At 48.5% G+C, this 21,168-nt stretch overlaps 1 protein-coding gene across 2 annotated transcripts in view; it reads left to right on the top strand.

The window, feature by feature from the left end:
* LOC309364378 (uncharacterized protein) overlaps positions 1 to 21,168 on the top strand; it is a 214,577-nt gene that overhangs the window by 12,441 nt on the left and 180,968 nt on the right. Inside the window, exons 1-3 of one of the 2 annotated variants that reach the window (XM_081901517.1) lie at positions 3,909 to 4,027; positions 5,075 to 5,199; positions 14,702 to 14,875. In XM_081901517.1, the coding sequence (XP_081757643.1) occupies positions 14,743 to 14,875 (133 nt within the window). In that variant the 5' untranslated portion in view covers positions 3,909 to 4,027; positions 5,075 to 5,199; positions 14,702 to 14,742. Of the gene's footprint in view, positions 1 to 3,908; positions 4,028 to 5,074; positions 5,200 to 14,701; positions 14,876 to 21,168 lie in introns of those variants that run through there. The other variant, XM_081901523.1, reaches the window with a different exon arrangement.

Below are 21,168 nucleotides of genomic sequence, written 5' to 3'. Positions count from 1 at the left end.
AATGAAGCGCTTTGTTGCATATCTTTGGTGAGGTTTTTAGGCAGTCTTGGTGCACCTTAAATCAGCGCTAATTGCGCCTGAATGCAGTATTTACTTCCGAGTAGGCCCCCTCCCCCCCCCGGTAGCACCTGACGTTGCTATTCGTATCATCAGGTTTGTTTGTTGATAATTTAATTGTTTTAAAAGCATCATGCTAAAGAGCTCTCTCCCACCCCCAGACCCTTGGGCAAAACAGAAACACACACATACACAAACACAGAGATTGAGCCCTGCAGGTTTTATGAAATGAATGGATTCTGAATGCCTGTTTCAGTGGCTTGTCCGCCTTAGGCTGCTGGGCCAGACACCTGTTACACGGTGCAGTCCGTAAGCTGTGAGCGCTGCTACCTGCCGCCGAGACCATGTAACGACAGTCTTGAAAGACCTACATTGGCTCCCAGTACCTTTCCGAGCACAATTCAAAGTGTTGGTGCTGACCTTTAAAGCCCTAAGCGGTTTCGGTCCAGTATACCTGAAGTAGCGTCTCCGCCACCATCGTTCAGCCCAGACACTGAGATCCAGTGCCAAGGGCCTTCTGGCAATTCCCTCACTGTGAAAAGTGAGGTTACAGGGAACCAGGCAGAGGGCCTTCTCAGTAGTGGCGCCCGCCCTGTGGAATGCCCTCCCATCAGACATCAAAGAGATAACCATTACCTTCTATGCTGTTACTATTTTTTTATTTTTTTTTTACATAAGTAAAAAGTGACCTTTCCCCATCTGGCATGGTGGTGTGCCTCGAGATTTTTTTCATGAAACAAGTGTGCCTTTGCCCAAAAAAGGTTGGGAAACACTGGGCCAGAGACTGGTTAAAAATCTTCATAAAGATTCCTGCCAGTTGGTCCAAACAATCTCTTAGCACCCTGCCAGCCCCCCCATCTGGGCCCATAGCCTTCCTCGTGCTTACCTCCTTTAATATTCGCCTCGCTTCTCCCTCTTCCACCCTGACAGCATTTTCTGCAGGTAGTGAGGCCAATAGCTCTGCCATCCCTGTTGGAGCCACTGTTGGTGTCACCTCAAAGAAGGTCTTCAACTCTCCCACCAAGGAAGCCGTACTCTCTACTACTGATGTATTTCTCGATTTATAACCAGTCAGATGTTGAACTCCCTGCCACATTTGTCTAGTATCATTTCTTAGATGGTCCTCGATCCAGGACTGTTGATGTAGAAGTTTCTAGATCCTGATGGTCAAACCTATTCCAATCGGTCTCCTGGAAACAGTCCTGCAACTGCTGAGAGGCTCCCTCAGGCCACACCGTAACCATCCGTGTTTGTAGCTGGCCTTGTTTTCTGAGGGGTCTGTACACTGGTGTCAGAAGCAGGGACACAAGATCTGAACCACCGAGGTGCGCCTCATGCCCGTCCAATGTTCGTATACACCTTGTCAAGAGTATTTTCTCCCCTTATTGCACACTCAATGTGCTGATGGGATTTTGGGAGTACTGCCCTCACATCTGTGTGAGTGAAGTCCCCCAAAATAATCCGCACTGCCTCCAGGTATCTGCTCAATTTAGCATTGATGTTTTCATGCATACTACTCATGGCCCTCCAGGCATTTGCAGAAGGTGCTAGATAAGAAAGCTGCAGAGATAGTGCAGGATAGTGCGCACCCCGGAAATGATCTCTTTCAGCTTCTGCCTTCTGGAAGAAGGTACAGGGTTATAAAGACTAGGACTAGCTGCCTGAAAAACAGTTTCTATCCAAATGCAATTTTGGTTTTAAATGCAGTGTAAGGTAGTCTCTTTGGGAGTATGTTGTATTTAATTATGGGGTATCAGAGTTTTAGGGGGCTAACCAGGTTGGGATAGCAGACTTGTTGGTTTTTGAATGTCTGATGTACATTTTTTCAATTTCGTTGTTCTGTATGGGACAATGACAATAAAGATTATCGTATTGTATTGAGACTCATCTGGAAAGCGCCATTTAATGTTCCTTTCCCCACTTGCCAGGAGCCTGAACTCCATTTGGGGTTCCTCCTTCCGCACCCCAAGGTTCCTCCAAAGCCTTGGGGAAGGAAACTGAGACATGCTTTTCCATGGCAAGAGGAAGAGATCTGCCTTCCCCCCAGGGCCCTGCAGGGGATTCAGGGTGGGGGGCCTCTCTCCTCTGGCCATGGCAGCCCCTGGGAAGCCTTGGAAGAAAGGCAGGAGACCCTCAGCAGAGAACAACCAAGTCCAGTTCTTCTCCGCAATGGCTTCCTCTTCTGAGCTCCCTCTCTTTCTTGTCTGGGCTGGACTGGGAGGACCCCAGTTCAGCCAGTTCCCTAGAGTCCCCCCACTGCCTCCTGAGACCCGCAGGGATCAGGAGTGGGAGCGACTTCTCCTGTTCAACTACTGCCTGAGGGGGAGGAACAGAGGTCTTGGCCCATTTGGGGGGGCAAGCGAGGGCCATTCAGAAAGGGCTCCTGGGGCCAGCAGGGGAGTCTCCAGTCTTGTCTGGGGAAGAGTCCCCCTTTTCCCCTAGGCCTGCAGGTGGTGCCCTTCTGCTTGCGCTGACTCTTGGGGTGACCAAGGATGCTGCTCTGGGGTCAAACTCCCCTGAGGGAACCCTCCACCTTTCAGGGGATAAAGCCCTTCTTATTACTATTACTACTACTACTACTACTACTGTTATTCTTCTCCTCCTTGGGCCTCTGAGACAGAGAGGGCCTTTCCCTCCTGGCCCCTTGGCAGATCCCCCAAGGCCGCTTGCCTGGCGTCTCCCAAGGGAGAGGCCTCCTCCGTGGGGCCAACATGGCGAGGAGAGAGGCTGCCCTGCGGAGGCCAAGCCATCATGGCAGGGAGGCGGCTGAGGACCAAAGGTGCCGCCCTCCTTCATCCGGGAGGAGAGACCCCGAGAGCCTGGGACCCCCGAGGCCCACAGGGGAGCCATGGCGTCTCAGGGAAAAACAAAATGGCGTCCCCTCCTATTTCGGAAAAGGGCGGGAAACGCCTTCTCCTGGCCCTGCTGCCTCCATGCGCTCCTCCTGGGCCTGCCTGGCCATTGGGGGAATCCAGCTGCCCCCAAATAATGAGGGAGAAGAGAAACAGGAAGAGAAGGAAGGAGAAATGAAGGAGGACCTGGGAGGGGAGCAGCCATGAGGGAAACTCAGGGGGAAAACTCCCTCAGGAAACCCGGCGAAGGAGAGGAGGAGGCCCCGGGGAATCTGAAAGGGGATTGGCCAGCTGCCCAATGGAGAGGCCTCTGATTGGCCCAGCCCTGCTCTGGGGTGGGAAATGGGTCTCCTGCCTCCCTGTGGTTCTGGGAGCCCAGGAAAAACTGGTTTTCTGGCAGGAAACTCGGGGAAAGGAGGGCCGGGCTCCCTCTGGCTCTGAACTGGAGTCTGGTCCCCTCTCTCCACCAGCCTGGTCTTCCCCTCTCTTTTTCATGCGCCCCCTCCTGCCCCCCCCCGGGTCGCGTCTGCCTTTCCTTCCTCGGCTGAGACTCTTCCTCCTCCGTCTCTTTTCCTGGGGTGAGAAGCGGCTGCAGAAGCAGAAAAACACGCTTGACGGGGGGGGGATTATTCTCGGGAGGGAAGCCCCCCTCCCTCCTCCCCCCTCGGTGGGCTGGAGGGTGTTCCTGGGGGGGGGTGTGTGGAGGGAGCCATGGCTGAGCCCACGGCACCTCCCGCCACTGGGCAGCCCTTCGCCTCTTCTCCCTCCCAGCCTTTCCTCGGGATCCAGGAGCCTCCATGTTGGGGGAGGGGAGAGCCGAGGTAACCCCCCCATGGACCCCCCTTCCCGTCTCCCTTGCAGTTCGTCCGGTGGGATGAGGGAGGGAAGGGGGCAGCCCCTAGGGCGCAGGCGCAGAAGCAGGAAAACTGGAGGGAGGGGAGGACTCGGCTTGGCAAGGGTTAAAAGGAGCAGAGCGGGATTCCTAGAGAGGGCAGGAAGTGAAGGGTGAGGGGCAAGGTGTTCCAGAGCAGAAGCCCCTCCCTCCCTCACGCCTTCCTGCCTGAAGAGAGGGGGGCGCTTTCTTCTCTCTCCTTTGCAAAAGACCCTCCTGGACTCGGGTGAGTCTCCTCTCTCCTCCCCCTGAGGGTGCAATGGGGAGAAGGGGGTCCCAGGGGTGCAGAGAGGGGGCATGGGGGTCCCTGCTCAGGTCATGCCTGGGGGGGAGACCCCCAAGTCAGGGAGCAGAGGGTCCTCCTTTGTCCTCTCTGCCAAGCCAGGGAGGGGGCGAGTTTGCAAGAAATATGCAGCTCTGCTCTTCCTCGGGATCCAGGTGCTGCCTTCTTTTGGGGGGGGGTTGGGGTCAAGAAAATAAACCCCCTTCAGAGGAAGGGGAAAGTCACATTTAAGAACAGAGGCTGCAGCCAGAGGGGAACATTCCCACGTGGGGGGAGCACAGGGAGAAGAAAAGCCCGTCTGCATCTGCAGCAGCACAACTGCACCACTTCCTGTGTCCCAGGTGCAACAATATTATATTATACAAAATAATAATAATAATAGTAATAATAATAATAATAATAATAATAATAATAATAATAATAATAATAATAATAGATTATTTGTACCCCGCCCATCTGGCCGAGTTTCCCCAGCCACTCTGGGCGGCTTCCACAAAAACGAAAAATACACTATGATGTCATACATTAAAAATTTCCCTGAACAGGACTACCTTAAGATGTCTTCTGAATGTCAGGTAGTTGTTTATGTCTCTCCCCTGTCGGTCTCCACACCCACGGCTGGCGCTGTTACCCTCCAACAACTGGATCTCACTCCCAAAGACACACTCTTCCATGGTCTCCTAAGACAGATGGATGCCAACCAACATTCCCTCCCCTCCCCCTCCTGGTGCCCCTTGAAGTTGGCTTGAGGGCAGGGGGAGGGTCCACCCCACCAGATGAAGGGAGAGGAGGTCCTTCCATCTGCAAAATGGGAATGCTTGCAAAGATTTACTTGAAGATGAGTGCTGCGTAGATAATAAAATTACTATTCTGTGAATCCCCCACTTACACAAAGATTAATACCCATCATTTAAATACACAACAAAATTGTTACAGAAAAGAACAGAGCAATGTGTAGAAGATCATCTTTCTTCTCCCTTTTTCTCTTAGGGTCCAGTGTGCTTTGAGACGTAGCTGTTCCTTTCACAGAGGAGGACTGGGCTTTGCTGGATCCTGACCAGAGAGCTCTGCAGAAGGAAGTCGAGGAGGAGAATCCTGGGATCGTGGCCTCTCTGGTAAGGCTCCCTGCTGGATCATAAGATCAGTTTTGAAATTCCATACAGATCTCTGGAGGACAAACCTCCTCTATTTTGAGGGAGCCCCATAGCACCACCTGCAGCATCTGAAATGTTAACACACCCACAACTCTCCATAGGAGATGTATTTCCTGTTCTGTCTGGGAATATTCTTCCACCAGTCCTGCCTTTTCAAACCAGGATGAGGCTGCTCTGAGCTGCCCAGGCCTTCTTCCATGTAGGCTTCAGAGATCTTAGGGGCGTGGAGGTACATCCTGTCTAATTCTCTTTTTCCCTTTCTCCATCTGTCTGTTTTTGGTTGAGCAAAGAAATGACTGAGCTTGGAGATGGAGCAGATTCCATGATTGAGCCAAATTAAATCCATCCCTAGAACGAGCCAGGCTTTTTGAATCTCTGGTTCCCATAAATAAGTTAGATAATATCAGCCAAAAAAGGCAGTAACTCACTTCCCTTCTTCCTCTTTCACAAGCAGTCATTTGCATTGTTCATTCATTTCAGCCTCAATTTCTTCCTCAGGCTATTATTATTATTATTATTATTATTATTATTATTATTATTATTAATGATATCAGGAAACTTGATGAGGAATTAAGGGGAAAGACAGTGTTGACCCAGAGTAGTTACAAAATGCATGTTCTCTCCCCAAGTGCCACAGACCCTCCTCCAAAGAGAGCTTCTCTGAAGAAAGCACAAGCAAAAATTACTCAATTTTATGTGAATAAGGAAAATGAGGAGGTGGCTAAGAAACAGCAGGAGCCAGATCCTATTACTGACCTTATAGGATCTCTCAGCAGCTCTGAGGATGAGCAGAAAGAGGTTTTGGGCCCAGCCAGCTCAACTGCTAAGTCATCTCTGGCACTGAGACCAGGAGCTCAAGTGACTCAAGGCCAAATTCAGGCTAAACAAGTAGAGGAACTAATCTGAAAGAAAAATTCAAAATTAAAGCAAGTGTAAAAGACTGCTACTCCCAAACTTCTGGGACCAAAGAGGGATTATCAGTCTTTGGTGGCTTGTAGTACTAAGAGAGGACATGGAACGCCTAAAATCCTTTTTGGCTGACTGTAATAAAATTCTTACCATCCTGATAGGTACTTGTAAAACCTTCTGAATAAAATCTAGCAGAGTCTGTGGCACCAGATAATACAACAATATCTCTTTCCCTACCATTAAAAATAGATCAATAAGGGAGGTTTGATTCGTCCACATGGCAAAAGGAGGTCTACAAGTACAAAGAAGAGCAAAAATGTTAAAAATTTAAAAAATAGTGCAATATTAAAAAGTTGACTTTAAAAAGCTTTTTAACCTGCTTGAGAGTAGCTCATGCTCTGGGTCCAGACAGAACACTTTAGAAGTTTGTACTCTACTGGAATCTGCACACCAGATCCCTATATCAATATGAAACTATATGCAAGGTTATCAAATGCTCTGCTGTCCTGTCAGAAGCCAAAACCAAACCAACTAGGGAGAGGGTTTTCATAAAAAGAAATTGGAAATGGGTGCTGTCTCAAAATAAGCTACTTCTGTCAAGCTACCCTAAGCCTTTAGGTATCTTCTCACAAGAGGAGTGTAAACTTTGTGAATATAGTGTATAAACGCAGAGAATATCTATGGAGGAGTGGTGTATTAGTCTCAAGATTAGTCCAAAATGTGGCATCACCAGCTCCTCTGCTTCCACATTCAGCAACAGCTCCAAAAAGTCCTCGATCCAAGGCAGACTATTATCCTTTAGTTGACATATACTCTGCAGGTGACAATCCTGACTAGCCAGCTGACCTGGACCCCAAGGAACCCCCTAACTCAGACAGCCCTGGGTCCTTGCACTTGAGAAATCAGGGGAATGACCTTATTGAGAGCTCAAAGAGCGTCAACAGGGCTCTCCATACAAAGCACCTAGCATGGGGGATCCTACAGGTAATAGCTACTCGTCTATTTTCTGCAGGTGCTCTGGGGTTGCAGTTTTCAGGCTTGGGGACAGGATGGTGTCTGGTTTGGACACCAAGACCTGTCTGTGAGCCCCATGAACCCATAAGTCTAGGTGAAACTGGAACCACTGGAGATGTTTAGAAATGGGGCTACTGTTAGGAAGGGGTGCCCCATTTGTAGAATATCCAGGGCAGGAAAATCCCTGCAGGGCCTCTGAGACTCCCTTTGCTTCTTCCTCTCCCCACCTCCAGCATCACCGTCTGAGGCAGGGAGAGGTCTGCTAGGTGGCAGGGGGTGAAGAAGGGGAAATGGATGCATGGGGGCTAGAGGGGGAAACCGCCCCCCTCCAGGTAAGCAGAAAAGACAGAGGGGAAAGGGAGGGAATGAGTCTGCTCTAAAGACTCACCAGGCACATGAATCAGTGTTTGTCTGGATATAAGAGAAGGGGGAATATGCAGAGCATCCCTCTGCAGATTTACTCATTAGTAAGCCCCACTGAGTCCAATGGTATCTACTCTCTGGTCACTACTGTGCAGACCATGGCAGTCTTACGAAGTGGGGTGAGGAGCAAAGAGCTGAAATTGGAATCACTGGAATTGTTTAGAAATGGGGCTTCTGGTTCCTGCCTGCCTTAATGGATCCTGCTCCCACAATAGCAGAGATTGTTAGCAAAGAATAAACAAGGATGATTTGAGCATAATTGTCCTTGCAAGCTCCCCCCAGAGCCCGGGCCGAGTGAGCTTCACTTGCAGATTGTCTCGATACCTGGCTCTCGCTCCAGCATGGAATCCGAGACGCAGGGAGGCGCTGAGTGCAAAAGCACTTTGCCTATCGGTAATCTTCCTATGCAGCCATTGAGAAGCAGAGGTAATTCCGTTGATTAGAATGAAATTAGGACTAATATACAGACGTGTGCTGGAACCGAAGGAACAAGATCATAAACTGCTAAATTGAAACAGATACAAAGCCGAAACAATTTGAACTGGGAAGAAGACTTCCTTCAATGAAAAATGTATGTTGTTGGGGAGGGGGGAGCCTTTACCTTTTCTTTATATATATCATGTTTGCAACATACAGTGGTGCCTCGCAAGACGAAAAGAATCCGTTCCGCGATTCTCTTCGTCTAGCGGTTTTTTTGTCTTGCGAAGCAAGCCCATTGACAGCTTAGCGGATTAGCGCTATTAGCGGTCTAGCGGCTTTTAGCAATCAGCTGTTAAGCGGCTTATCAGCGGATCAGCTGTTAAGCGGCTTAGCAACTTAGGAAAAGGGGGGGGAGTGAAAAAAAACCGCGGGAACTCGCAAGATTTTTTGTCTTGCGAAGCAACCCCATAGAGAAATTCATTTAGCGAAGCGCCTCCAAAACGGAAAACCCTTTCGTCTAGCAGGTTTTTCGTCTTGCGAGGCATTCGTCTTGCGGGGCACCACTGTAAATGATTCGGCAACACACACACACACACAAACACACACACCCTGAATGCAAACAAACTGATAAAAAGCAAGAGGAGAAAAAAGAGAATGGGATTATATTTATGGATTACAACGAAAAAGAGAACTATGTGACAAAATTGAAATGGATTTAAAGTCTTGAGCTTTCACTGTATTGCTATGGAAGGAAATGGAGTTTGAGCTTTGATGATCGGCTAAGGCTTTGGCAGGATGCCAGATCGTTATTGAGAGAGTTGGACAGAAGGAGAAGCTTGCCAGAGCTTTGGCGGGACGCCAGATTACTCTCTATCTAGACTCAAACAATAACAAAAAAGGGAGAGAAGATGGCGTGTGACGCAGTTGAAATTACAGCCTCATTCTCTGGTAACAAAGGAAAGAAAGAGCAAAAGAGCAGAAGCTGCAATGCTGTGCAGGACATGATGGAGAACAGGAGGAATGAGGAATCAACATGGAAAAAATGAAGATCACATACAGCAGGGATGTCCCACAGGTCGATCACAGGCTCCTTTTCCTTTGCTTTTGCCTAAGAGCACCTCCTCTCCCTCTCTGCGTTTTGTCCTTTGCTCTTGAATGGAAGACGTAGTTTTAGCTGCTTCTACAGCAGTGTTTTGGTCAGCGGCTAATCCCCCTCCCCCAAAGGAACCCCACTAAAATGGAGCATTTCCCCTCTCTAAAAAAAGCTGAACAACTTTGACCTGAACCCCAATAAAACGGGGCTAGATCACTCCCAGTTTTTAATTCTGTGAGTAGATCGCAGTCTCCTGGAAGTTGGCCGCCCCTGACATACAGGAAATATTGTTGGGATTCAAGCCCTTCTCATAAGAAGCTGGCAGCAGTCCAGGCACCCCGGCTTGATTCCCTGATGACCTCCCTGGCTGAATTCCCCAGCAGACGCAGGCAAGGTCTCGATCGGCGATTCTTCTCAAACGTGAGAAGAACACACCCCTCTTTCCTGCCTCCCCCAGGCAGGGGAAAGAGATAGACAGAAACGTATTTACATGCTTTTATTTCTGTCTTTGCAGCGTTACAGAAAACGTGACTGCTCTCTCCAAATTTCAGCAGTGTTGTAACAAACACTCCCTGTACATCCTGTACAGCTCATATTACACTGTGAGGTGATTCTGGTGCTGCGCACTGAGAAATGACTGCCCCTCTGTTCCAACAGCAGTCCCAACATTCCCATCATGTTTACACTTCAAGCTAGGACTTTGCAGCTGCATTGCTTCATTATCATAAAATCCTCCCCCATAAGAATCAATGTGCGCTGTGAACATAGCTTGATCCAGAGAAGAAAACAAACAGTTGTTATACATATAACACTCCCCTGTTGTTTCAGTTCCACCCTTGGAACTACCCGCCACTGGTTTCCCCAGTGTACCTCTCTGGTTGTTTGACTTCCAAGGAATGAGTGCATCTGCATTACCTTGGCTAGGAAATGTAGTGTTACGCTTAGCAACTCCCTGTTGTGTCTTTGTCTCTGACTTAGACACAGCTTCAACCTGTCTTGTCAACAATAGTAACACATGCAACAGCTGAGTTAGCAAACTCTTTTGAATACCTCTTGGGTGGTACACCCTTTGTAACTCAGACCTGCGTATGAGGTGCTGATCCTCTCTGCTCACTGGTTCAGTCTCAGGACTTTTTGGAGAACCAGTTCCAATAGTAAACAGTGGTTCATCCTCCACCTGTGAAGGTCTAGCCATTGTGTGAGATTTCCTCTCAATGACTGTGTCAACTGAGCTCTTTGAGCTGTCACTGTCACTCTCAGTACCACTGTAATCAGTAAAATCATCATCATCATCATCTGAATTGTCCTCAGTGGGAAATGTGTGAACAATTACTCTCTCCAGTTCAGGAGCACTCTCTAGAAATTTTGTGAGAATCACCTGACCAGATTCAGACAAAATTACTCTGTAGAGACCCTTTTCATAACCCACAAAAATGCCTCTGGCATTCTTTACTCCACCTGGAGCTTCGGTCCTGACTTGGGACCCAAAAACCTTAAAATGGGCCACAGAAGGTTTTCTGTGAAATAGCTTTTCAAAAGGAGAACATCCTAAACCTTTTGAAACCTTTCTCAACCACGAGTAACAAAAACACAATAGCGATTCCGCCCAAAACTCATGTGGCAAATGTGAACTCGGCAATTGCGCCTTCATCCCATTTTGCAATTCTTTGTTCACTTGCACACAGTCACTTTTGTTCCATGCTCCTACAGAAACAGCAGTCTTGTGCCTTATCCCTTTCTTATCCAGGAAATCCTGAAAATCCTGTAAAAGAAAAACTGGCTTTTCATCTGTGAAAAGACAATCAATGTTAGCATCATGAACATTTTTAACCTTGTCACACAACTCTTTAAACCTTTCTAAGGCTTCTTGTGGTTTCTGCAATGTGTATATCCACACATAATGAGTGAAATAATCCACACACACAAGATAAAATATTGCATTGCCTCTAGATGGGGCTAGAGGACCAATCACATCAGCATACACTCGCTGAAATGCATTGGTAACTTTCGTCGTCTTCCGGACGTCGTTCGCCATACCTGCAAGAGAAATCATGTTAGACTCAGATGCATTACACTTTATGCAATCACTTTGATCAAAAGTCAACAAATACAGTCCATCTTTCTCTTTGGCAGAAAGATACAGCTCTCCATCTTTGTAGATTTTGCAGCTTTCTATATCATAGGACAAAGTCAGTCCTTTCTTTGTGATCTGCGAAACACTCAGCGGATTGAACTTTAAATCAGGAACCAAATACACATTGTTAATAGTCAAGTTCAGACTCTCAAGATACACAGTTCCAACTCCGGTCGCTTCCAGCTCCTGGCCATTGGCCTGTTTCACAGCGAAGCTTTGCTTCTTAAATGTTGAAAACAGTCCTTGGCACGACGTCATGTGTTGGGTGGCTCCAGTGTCTAAAACAAAAGTGTTCTCCGTTGAAAATACGGCTTTTGTTGACAGCAATGCCTTTGCAGGTTTCATTTGGGACTTGGTACGACTTTTGCCTGACGCCTCAGGCTTTGCAGAGCTCCCCTTAGCTCCTTTCTGTTGACGTGGCCTCTTACAGTTCCGCTGAAGATGCCCAGTCTGTCCACAATTGAAACAACGGACAACGTTCAAAGCAACAGCCTGTTCTTCACTTGCACTAGCAGTGGGGGTGACAGAACTCCGAGCCTCTCTCCCCGTCTTTGCCATCTATTGCAGCAAGGCGGTCTCTCTCATTGAGAATCACGGCACAAATTCTCTCTGCCGTAAGATCTCTGGCAGGTAGAGAACCCAGCTGACTTGCAACCGTTTTATAAGTCCGATTAAGGCTGTTAATAATCATGAAGCAAAATATCTCTTCCTGTAGAGGAAAATTGCGTTGCGCCATCTGCTGGCGTAAGAATCTCATCTCTATCAGATGCGCTTGTACATCTCCATCAGGCGCTAGCCTCAGATTGGTCAGCTTTTCAAAATGCAGCAACGCTGAAGAACCAGCATCTCTTTGGTGTATTCTACGCAGCATTTGCCAAACTTCACGTGCATATTGCAAATCCTGAATATGCAGAAGTTGATCATCTGAGACACACAGAATTATGGCCGTCCTGGCTCTCACATTCTGTGAATTCCAACCTGGCGTTGGTGCAGGAGGGATGGGGTTATCAATCACCCCAAAAAGCCTTTGATTCTGAAGCAGGGCTTTCATCTTTACAGACCATGAGGCATAATTGTCATTAGTCTGTGGAGGTGGGTAAGGTAAGCCTCCCCCCTTCTTGGTATCCATTTTCAATCCAAGTCTGAGCTCTCACCCTCAAGCCTCTAAAATCCAAGAGTCTATTTGGTTGTTTACTGCCTTGCACCTGGCAGCTAAACGCAGGCTGCTCTGGAAAGTCCCTCCAAGAGCAAGTGAAATAGCAGACAAAACAAACAATGTTTTCTTGCCTCTCACAGTTCCAGCCTCACTTCCGTGTTGGCTGGTAATTTTCCACTTTTTAAGCTAACTGGCTCAGAGGTAGCTGGAAAGCATACTCGTGTCGTTGCTTAGCAACTGGACATTCCAGGCTTTGGGCAGCAAACTGTTATCACCCCAAGAATGCGAGGAATTTGGCACTCTCCCTGTGCTGTTTCTCTTTATCCAGTAAAACAGCGTTCGTGAACCAGAGAAGTATCAATCTGCGTTCACTCTTTTTAGCCCAAAATCAGCATACCTTGGGGGTTCCGTTGCTCCTTGCTTATGGTTGGATGGCGGCTAACAGATTGAGGTTGAATCCTGACAAGACAGAAGTACTGTTTTTGGGGGACAGGAGGCGGGCAGGTGTGGAGGATTCCCTGGTCCTGAATGGGGTAACTGTGCCCCTGAAGGACCAGGTGCGCAGCCTGGGAGTCATTTTGGACTCAGAGCTGTCCATGGAGGCGCAGATTAACTCTGTGTCCAGGGCAGCTGTCTACCAGCTCCACCTGGTACGCAGGCTAAGACCCTACCTCCCCGCGAACTGTCTCGCCAGAGTGGTGCATGCTCTAGTTATCTCACGCTTGGACTACTGCAACGCGCTCTACGTGGGGCTACCTTTGAAGGTGACCCGGAAACTGCAATTAATCCAGAATGCGGCAGCTAGACTGGTGACTGGGAGTGGCCGCCGGGACCACATAACACCGGTTCTGAGAGATCTGCATTGGCTCCCAGTACGTTTCCGAGCACGATTCAAAGTGTTGGTGCTGACCTTTAAAGCCCTAAATGGCCTCGGTCCTGTATACCTGAAGGAGCGTCTCCACCCCCATCGTTCAGCCCGGACACTGAGATCCAGCGCCGAGGGCCTTCTGGCAGTTCCCTCATTGCGAGAAGTGAGGCTACAGGGAACCAGACAGAGGGCCTTCTCGGTAGTGGCGCCCGCCCTGTGGAACGCCCTCCCATCAGATGTCAAAGAGATAAAGAATTACCTGATGTTCAGAAGACATCTTAAGGCAGCCCTGTTCAGGGAAGTTTTTAACATGTAATGCTGTATTGTTTTTAATACTGATTGGAAGCCGCCCAGAGTGGCTGGGGAAACTCAGCCAGATGGGCGGGGTATAAATAATAAATTATTATTATTATTATTATCAGCAAAAACGTCTGCTCCGATGTTCAGCCGTTTGATGTAGCAGCTCCATCCGCACGCTACCACAAACTCCTTTATCTCCTTGCAGAGGATGAAGTACGATCCATCAACCTCTTTAGCTGCTTTCATGGATCGAAACCATCCTCTGCTACCATATGTTGGGATTCAAGCCCTTCTCATAAGAAGCTGGCAGCAGTCCAGGCACCCCGGCTTGATTCCCTGATGACCTCCCTGGCTGCATTCCCCAGCAGACGCAGGCAAGGTCTCGATCGGCGATTCTTCTCAAACGTGAGGAGAACACACCCCTCTTTCCTGCCTCCCCCAGGCAGGGGAAAGAGATAGACAGAAACACATTTACATGCTTTTATTTCTGTCTTTGCAGCGTTAAAGAAAACGTGACTGCTCTCTCCATACTCCAGCAGTGTTGTGACAAACACACCCTGTACATCCTGTACAGCTCATATTACACTGTGAGGTAATTCCGGTGCTGCGCACTGAGAAATGACTGCCCCTCTGTTCCCACAGCAGTCCCAACATTCCCATCATGTTTACACTTCAAGCTAGGACTTTGCAGCTGCATTGCTTCATTATTGTAACAAATATATGGGGTACAGAAGTGCTCTTGCAAAAATAAAATTTATTAAATGTCTATCTACAAAAGGAAGTCAAAAACTCTGTAGTTGCTGATAAGGGATTAAGATAAAGACAGAATGGAATTGGTTTGAGACAGACTTCGCAAGCAGGATGTAACAAAATTATCTCACCTTGAAGTCTAGCACACGGGAGGCCACACAAAATATACAATGGACTTCATAATTTATTTGAATTGTAATTGTAATTTGAGGTTGATAAAATGTGGTTTATATTGGATTTTAGTAATTGAAAAGGCATAAAAATTATTGAATACACGAAAGAAAAAATGAGGCTTCTGTTGGGAAGGGGCTGCCCCATTTGTGCTTCTCCAGGGGCAGGAGAATATCTAGGGCAAGAGTTTCTCTGAGGCTCCCTTTGTTTCTTCCTCTCTCCCAGGTCCCTGCAGCTTCTTTTGGCTCCTTAACTCTTCAGAAAGGATGAGTGAGACAGCTCCTGTCAAGCTAGAGGAGATGGAAGAGGGAAGATGGACGGTTGACCTGGTCCGGCTGTCTCCTGCATCCCTCCCCACAGCCTCTGAGCGTTCCCTCCCAGGGACCTCTGAGAGATCTGGTGAGTTCCAGGGGAGTGGAGATGGGGACAAGGATGGATTCAGCCAGAGAGGTATTGGGGATTCCTCAGCTAGGGGGTGGGGGGAGGCAGGCAGGCAGGCGGATTGAGATGGAGAAAGGGAGCACCTGTCTTACTGCACCTTTGTCATCTGCAGGCAATTTGAGCTAGGAATACATCACAGCTCCCCACCCAAAGCGATGTTATGGCAGATCAAAATGTCTAAAACCAGTTCTGTGATCTGGATGCCTTACCAGTGCCAGACAACTCACTGATCCGTCACGCAGCACTAGAAGCCACGACTCTTTAAAGGAACCTGATCCTGCTTTGCAGACTGTATGCATGTGGGCCTCCGTGTGCTGCCTTTTTCTTTTTGTATAACTTTTATTTGCTTTTAAAAATGAGGAACATAGGAATAATAAATGATACAAATATGTAGGCTGAGTGTTTTCATGACATTTGTATATCTCAAAAATAACAGAATAAATTTGCTGGAATATCTATAATAGGAGCTCTTGCGGCCATTTAAGTGCTCAGATTAAGTGTGAGTAATAGTCATTTTTCCTCTTCTGTTACCAAGGAAACAAGACAGAGTTGGTCTCGTCATAAACATGGGAGAGCGGTTCAACATGAAGAAAGAGATTTATGTATAAATTTGAATTTAGACCAACCAGATTGAGATAACTTCTGATTGGGGAGTGTTCAGCTGACGATGTTGCTGCTTGTTTCACAGACAAGGCATGGATGTTGCTGGATCCTGACCAGACAGCTCAGCATAAAGAAGTCAAGGAGGAGAATGGTGGGATCGTGGACTCACTCGGTAAGGCTCCCTGTTGGATCATAATATCAGTTTTAATTGGAGATGGAGTGGATTCCAGAACTCAGCCGGAAAAATATCCATCCCAGATAAAAGCCAAGCAATATTTCAGTTAATACCAGCAAACAAAAACAGTGAAAACAATAGGACACGGCACATCTAATTCTCTTCAGTTCTTCCTCTATCACAAGCATTCATTAACGTTGTTGAATAAACTTTAGCTCCATTTCTTCCTGAGGCTCTAATTCGCTTCTCTCTTCATTGCAGATAGTGATGAATTAGAAGGGAAGAACAAGGGAGACCACAACAGAATCCACATAGCGGAGAAGTCATATAAATATTCAGAGTGTGGAGAGAAGATCCGTCAGAGCTCCCAGTCCACCTCCCATCAAAGAAAGCGCTTCGTTCAGAGGGATAGCCTCACTTCACACAAAAGACCACAGAGTAGGGAGAAATTGTATCAGTGCAGAGAATGTGGAAAGAGCTTCAATCGGAAAGATCACCTCACTTCCCATCACAGAATTCATACTGGGGAGAAACCTTTTCAATGCCATGAATGTGGAAAGAGCTTCAGTCAGGGAACCCATCTCACTTCTCATCAAAGAATTCATACTGGGGAGAAACCTTTTCAATGCCATGAATGTGGAAAGAGCTTCAGTCAGGGAACCCATCTCACTTCTCATCAAAGAATTCATACAGCGGAGAAACCTTTTCAATGCCATGAATGTGGAAAGAGCTTCAGTCACAGTAAGACTCTCACTTCTCATCAAAGAATTCATACAGGGGAGAAACCGTATCAGTGCTTGGAATGTGGAAAGAGCTTCAGTCTCAGGCACGATCTCACTTCCCATCAAAGAATTCATACAGGGGAGAAACCCTATCAGTGCTTGGAATGTGGAAAGAGCTTCAGTCACAGTGCCACATTCTCTTCTCATCAAAGAATTCATACAGGGGAGAAACCCTATCAGTGCTTGGAATGTGGAAAGTGCTTCAGTCAGGTAACCCATCTCACCTCCCATCACAGAATTCATACAGGGGAGAAACTTTTTCAATGCCATGAGTGTGGAAAGAGCTTCAGTCACAGTAAGACACTCACTTCTCATCAAAGAATTCATACAGGCGAGAAACCGTTTCAGTGCTTGGAATGTGGGAAGACCTTCAGGCACAGCGCCACACTCTCTTCTCATCAAAGAATTCATACAGGGGGGAAACCCCATCAATGCTTGGAATGTGGAAAGAGCTTTCGTCAGAAAGGTGATCTTGCTTTGCATAGAAGAGTCCATACCAGGGAGAAACCCTATCAGTGCTTGGAATGTGGGAAGAGCTTTAGTGTCAGAAACAGTCTCACTTTTCATCAAAGAATTCATACCGGGAAGAAACCCTATCAGTGCTTGGAATGTGGGAACAGCTTCAGTAAAAGCTCGAATCTCAAAACCCATCAAAGAACTCATACAGGAGAGAAACCCTATCATTGCTTCGAATGTGGGAAGAGTTTCAGCCAGGGGCCTGAGCTCACTTCCCATCACAGAATTCACACAGGGGAGAAACCCTATCAGTGCTTGGAATGTGGGAAGAGCTTCACTCGGAATGGTTGCCTCACTTCCCATCAAAAAATTCATACAGAGAGAAAACCAAAAAAGAAAAATACTAAAGCTAAAATTATTAAACAACGCTTACAAAACACAATTATATAGAAAAGAGAAAGGGGGGGGATAACTAAAAATACCCTTTATCACATTTGTATCATATCACCTTGCCAACAAAGGTCGGTATACTTAAAGCTGTGGTTTTCCCAGTAGTGATGTATGGAAGTGAGAGTGTGACCATCAAGAAGGCTGATTGCCGAAGAATTGATGCTTTTGAATTCTGGTGCTGGAGGAGACTCTTGAGAGTCCCATGGACTGCAAGAAGATCAAACTGATCCATTCTGAAGGAAATCAGCCCTGAGGGCTCACTGGAAGGACAGGTCCTGAAGCTGAGGTTCCAAGACTTTGGCCACCTCATGAGAAGAGAAGACTCCCTGGAAAAGACCCTGATGTTGGGAAAGATGGAGGGCACAAGGAGAAGGGGACGACAGAGGACAAGATCATCATATATATATCATATCATTCATCAACCCATAGACAGGCCACTCCCACCTCTCCCCTGTGTGACCCCCTCTTCTCCCCATCTCCCACCCTGAGAGATCCTTCCTTCCCTGCGTTCCTTGCAGGTCCCTCGCACCTCCAACTCTCCTGTTCCTGTGTGTGTCCTCCTAAATTCAAAATAAAGGCATCTTAATATAAAAAATACAAAAAGAGATGAAAAGGAAACTCCCATAGCCGTCTGAAAATCATCTGTAGCAGCAATTATTCAGAATATGCTCTCCAGAATAATCCCAGCTGCATTTAGTATCCAGCCTTTTTCCTACCCTTCAGCAAGATGACTTTTCCTACATCCTACATCTCCCTCCCTAGCCCAGCCTTCACATCTTATGCACTCAGACAGTTCAATATGACTCTTATAATGATTGTCTAATAATCCAAATTGGTATTTCTCCAGTTTCAGTAAAGCCTTATTAAAACTGTTCCAACAAATCTCAGCCGAGTCACAATCCCAAATTACGGTCTCTTTGAATGTTCATCCAATCCTGCTTCCTCCTCTTCTTTTCCTAATCTTTGGACATTTTAATCCACTGGGGATGGGGAAGAAGGCATCTTAATCCCCTTTCCTCAGAGTCTCCCTCTTACGAGATCGTAGGTTGCATGGTTAATAGTTTCCGTTGTTGCCCTGAATCCCCTTTTGCTGGCTGTATATTTACATATATCTGCCAATCCCGATCCTGCTTGCTGGTGGGCGAGCAATTTTTGGCATTCCCCTCCCCGCCCCATTACTACCTGTGTAAATTTTGAACCTCATTTTGGGGTCAAAAAAGCTCATCTTATACACAGAAAAATACGGTTGTGTGCCCTCCCACACACACCTGGAATGAGAGACGGAGGCACTTTACTGACAGAATGGCATTTCCCTGGCACCTCATTTCCTCCCAGGAGCTCCTCCTTCCACAACAACCCTGCCAGGCTGGCCTCTTGCATGTCGCCCCCTTTCCAGCAGGCGAAGCTGCAGGGACCACTCACTTCCTGGCCCTCCAAAAATGGAGGATACCAGGCATCTTCCAACTACGGTCCACGGGCTGGATCTGGCCCACCAGGCTTGTAAATGTGGCCTGCGGATCCTGCCACCTGCTCAGATTGGGATATGCCAATCTTGCTCAAGTCAGTGTCCCCTACTCCAAAAAGGTTCTCTCCCACAATCCCAAAGAGAACACAGGCCCCCGTCAAGAGTCTCCCAGAGCATGTGCAGTCAGATTTCAGAGATGCTTTTGTTGCAATTCCTGTCCTGCGGGGGGTTGGACTAGATGACCCTCAGGGCCCCCTCCCAATTCTACACTTAAATAATTTCACAGCACGGAAGTGAGGAGGGGCAGGGACTGCCAGAAAGGGGGGCTTTTGCTATGCACAGATCTGGCCCCCTCCTTAAAATCACAGCTGTGAATCTGCAGGATGCGAAGCCAAGCAGACCCCTGACCCCAAAAAGGAAGGGGAAGGGGGCTTCCAACAAGGGACCGGTGGGGCAAGACTGGGCAGCGAAAGAGGAGGGACCTAGGAGTCCGGGGGCCTACGATCCACTTTGCCCTTTCAATGGGATCTGGAGACAGGCAACAAACCAAGCCAGGACCTGGGTTGCCCAAAGTCCGTTACTGCAGAAAGAAGAGAAATCCATGAGATTCTGACCCGATTCGGAGAGAAAACGTTAGCTGGCTGGGGGTTGCAATTGCAGGAATTGCTCCACAACAACCCTGTGAAGCAGGCAGACTGGATCCTTACCCCCCGCCCCCCCCTGCGAGCTTCACCATGGCCAGGGACTGGGGATTTGAACCCACATCTCTGCCAGGGCCTAGTCTGGCCCTCTCACCACTGCACCGCACTGCCTCTCAGTGAGTGGCACAGAGATATGTTTTTAAAAGAATAGAAAAATGAGGAATCGAGAGAACTCGACGAGGAGGAAAATGAAGCAGGGAAAGGTTAATGACCAGAAAACCCAACGAAATGGACAGGAATACTTGAAAGCATGCAGAAAGCTAAAGATCAACATTTCTGAGCCGCTGGGCAGGGATGTTTTTAGCAGGCGACCAAAGAGAGTCTGGCCAAGGCGCCTGGTTGGTATCAAGAGGCAGGGAGTTCCAAAGAGCCTTGGAGCCGGGAGGGACACCGAGGGTCATCTAGTCCAACCCCCTGCAAGGCAGGAATCTTGAACCCAGAACCCTGAAATCAAGAGTCTCAGGCTCTCCCAGCTGAGCTTCTTGTACTGGCAAATGTGGGAAAGGGGAGTCAATTGGCCAGTGCCAGTTCTGCCAATCAAAGGCGTCAGGTAGTAGTGGGGAGGTTTCTCAATTGCTTTTACTGTCAATATTGCCATGGTCTTAATAGATTCTGAATCAGGGGTCGGCAAACTATGGGCCCTGGGCAGGATGAGGCCCAGCCATTTAAGAACCTGCCGCAAAGCTGGAACCCCCCACAAAACTGAGACTCCCGGCAACGGGAGGAAGAGTTCAAGCGACGGCGCCTCTGCCAATCAAACGCTGCGCTCGGTTGACCTCAAGTAGTCAACCCAGTAGATGCATTTGATCCAGAGATTTCTGCTTTCCGCTTGCCCCACGGTGCCCCCTATCTCCCGCCCCCCAGGAGGGTGGAACCGATGACATTGGACATTCCTCATTTAAATCATGGCCTTTCTGCCCCGCCTTCTCCCAGGGGCTCAAGGCGGCTTCCCTCCCCTTCCCCTGCCATTCCCCCGCGCTGACCCTGCCAGGTAGGCCTGCCTGAGGAGCACCGACTGGCCCTCGGTCCCTCTCTCCCAGGCTGCTGGCGCAGGGCTCTAACCGCTAGGCTGCGCTGCTCCCCTTCCGCTCGCCAGGTGGTACCTGCGGTGGTGGTGACGCTGCTGACGCCATCCTGCTGCTTCCAAGGCGGGGCCTCCTCGGTGTGCAGGACGCTGCTGACCCTGAACTCGGCGTCGGGGGCCTGGATGCTGGCGTATGAGCCACTTGCCCCTCTCCAGGGCGCGGGGGCAGCCCCCTCCGCCCGCCAGCCCCTCCGCCCAGGGGACAAAGTGGGACTCTTGCGGTGCGTAAGCGTTGATCTCGCAGGAGGATTCAGCCTCGCTGGCATCCGGACTCAGCCAGGGCGGGGGGGTAGCCGAGGCCTGACCGCCCCACAGGGCCCCAGAGGGGTCTGCCAGGGGAACGAAGTGGGGGGAGGTGAACCAGTGTCGGGGGGGGGAGTGACAAGCCTTTTCTCTCCATTGCTGGACCCCCCAACCTACATTGCAGGGGGTTGGAGTGGATGACCTTTGGGGTTCCCAACTCCACCGTTCTGCGTCAGCCAGTTCAGTTCAACTCGCAGAATCACAGAATTGGAAGGGACCCCCGAGGGTCATC

This window comes from Podarcis melisellensis (assembly GCF_964234715.1).
Source record: "Podarcis melisellensis genome assembly, chromosome: 2".
Taxonomy (NCBI): domain Eukaryota; kingdom Metazoa; phylum Chordata; class Lepidosauria; order Squamata; family Lacertidae; genus Podarcis; species Podarcis melisellensis.
Note: the sequence above shows the minus strand (reverse complement) of the source record. Positions and strands in the feature narration are given on the sequence as shown.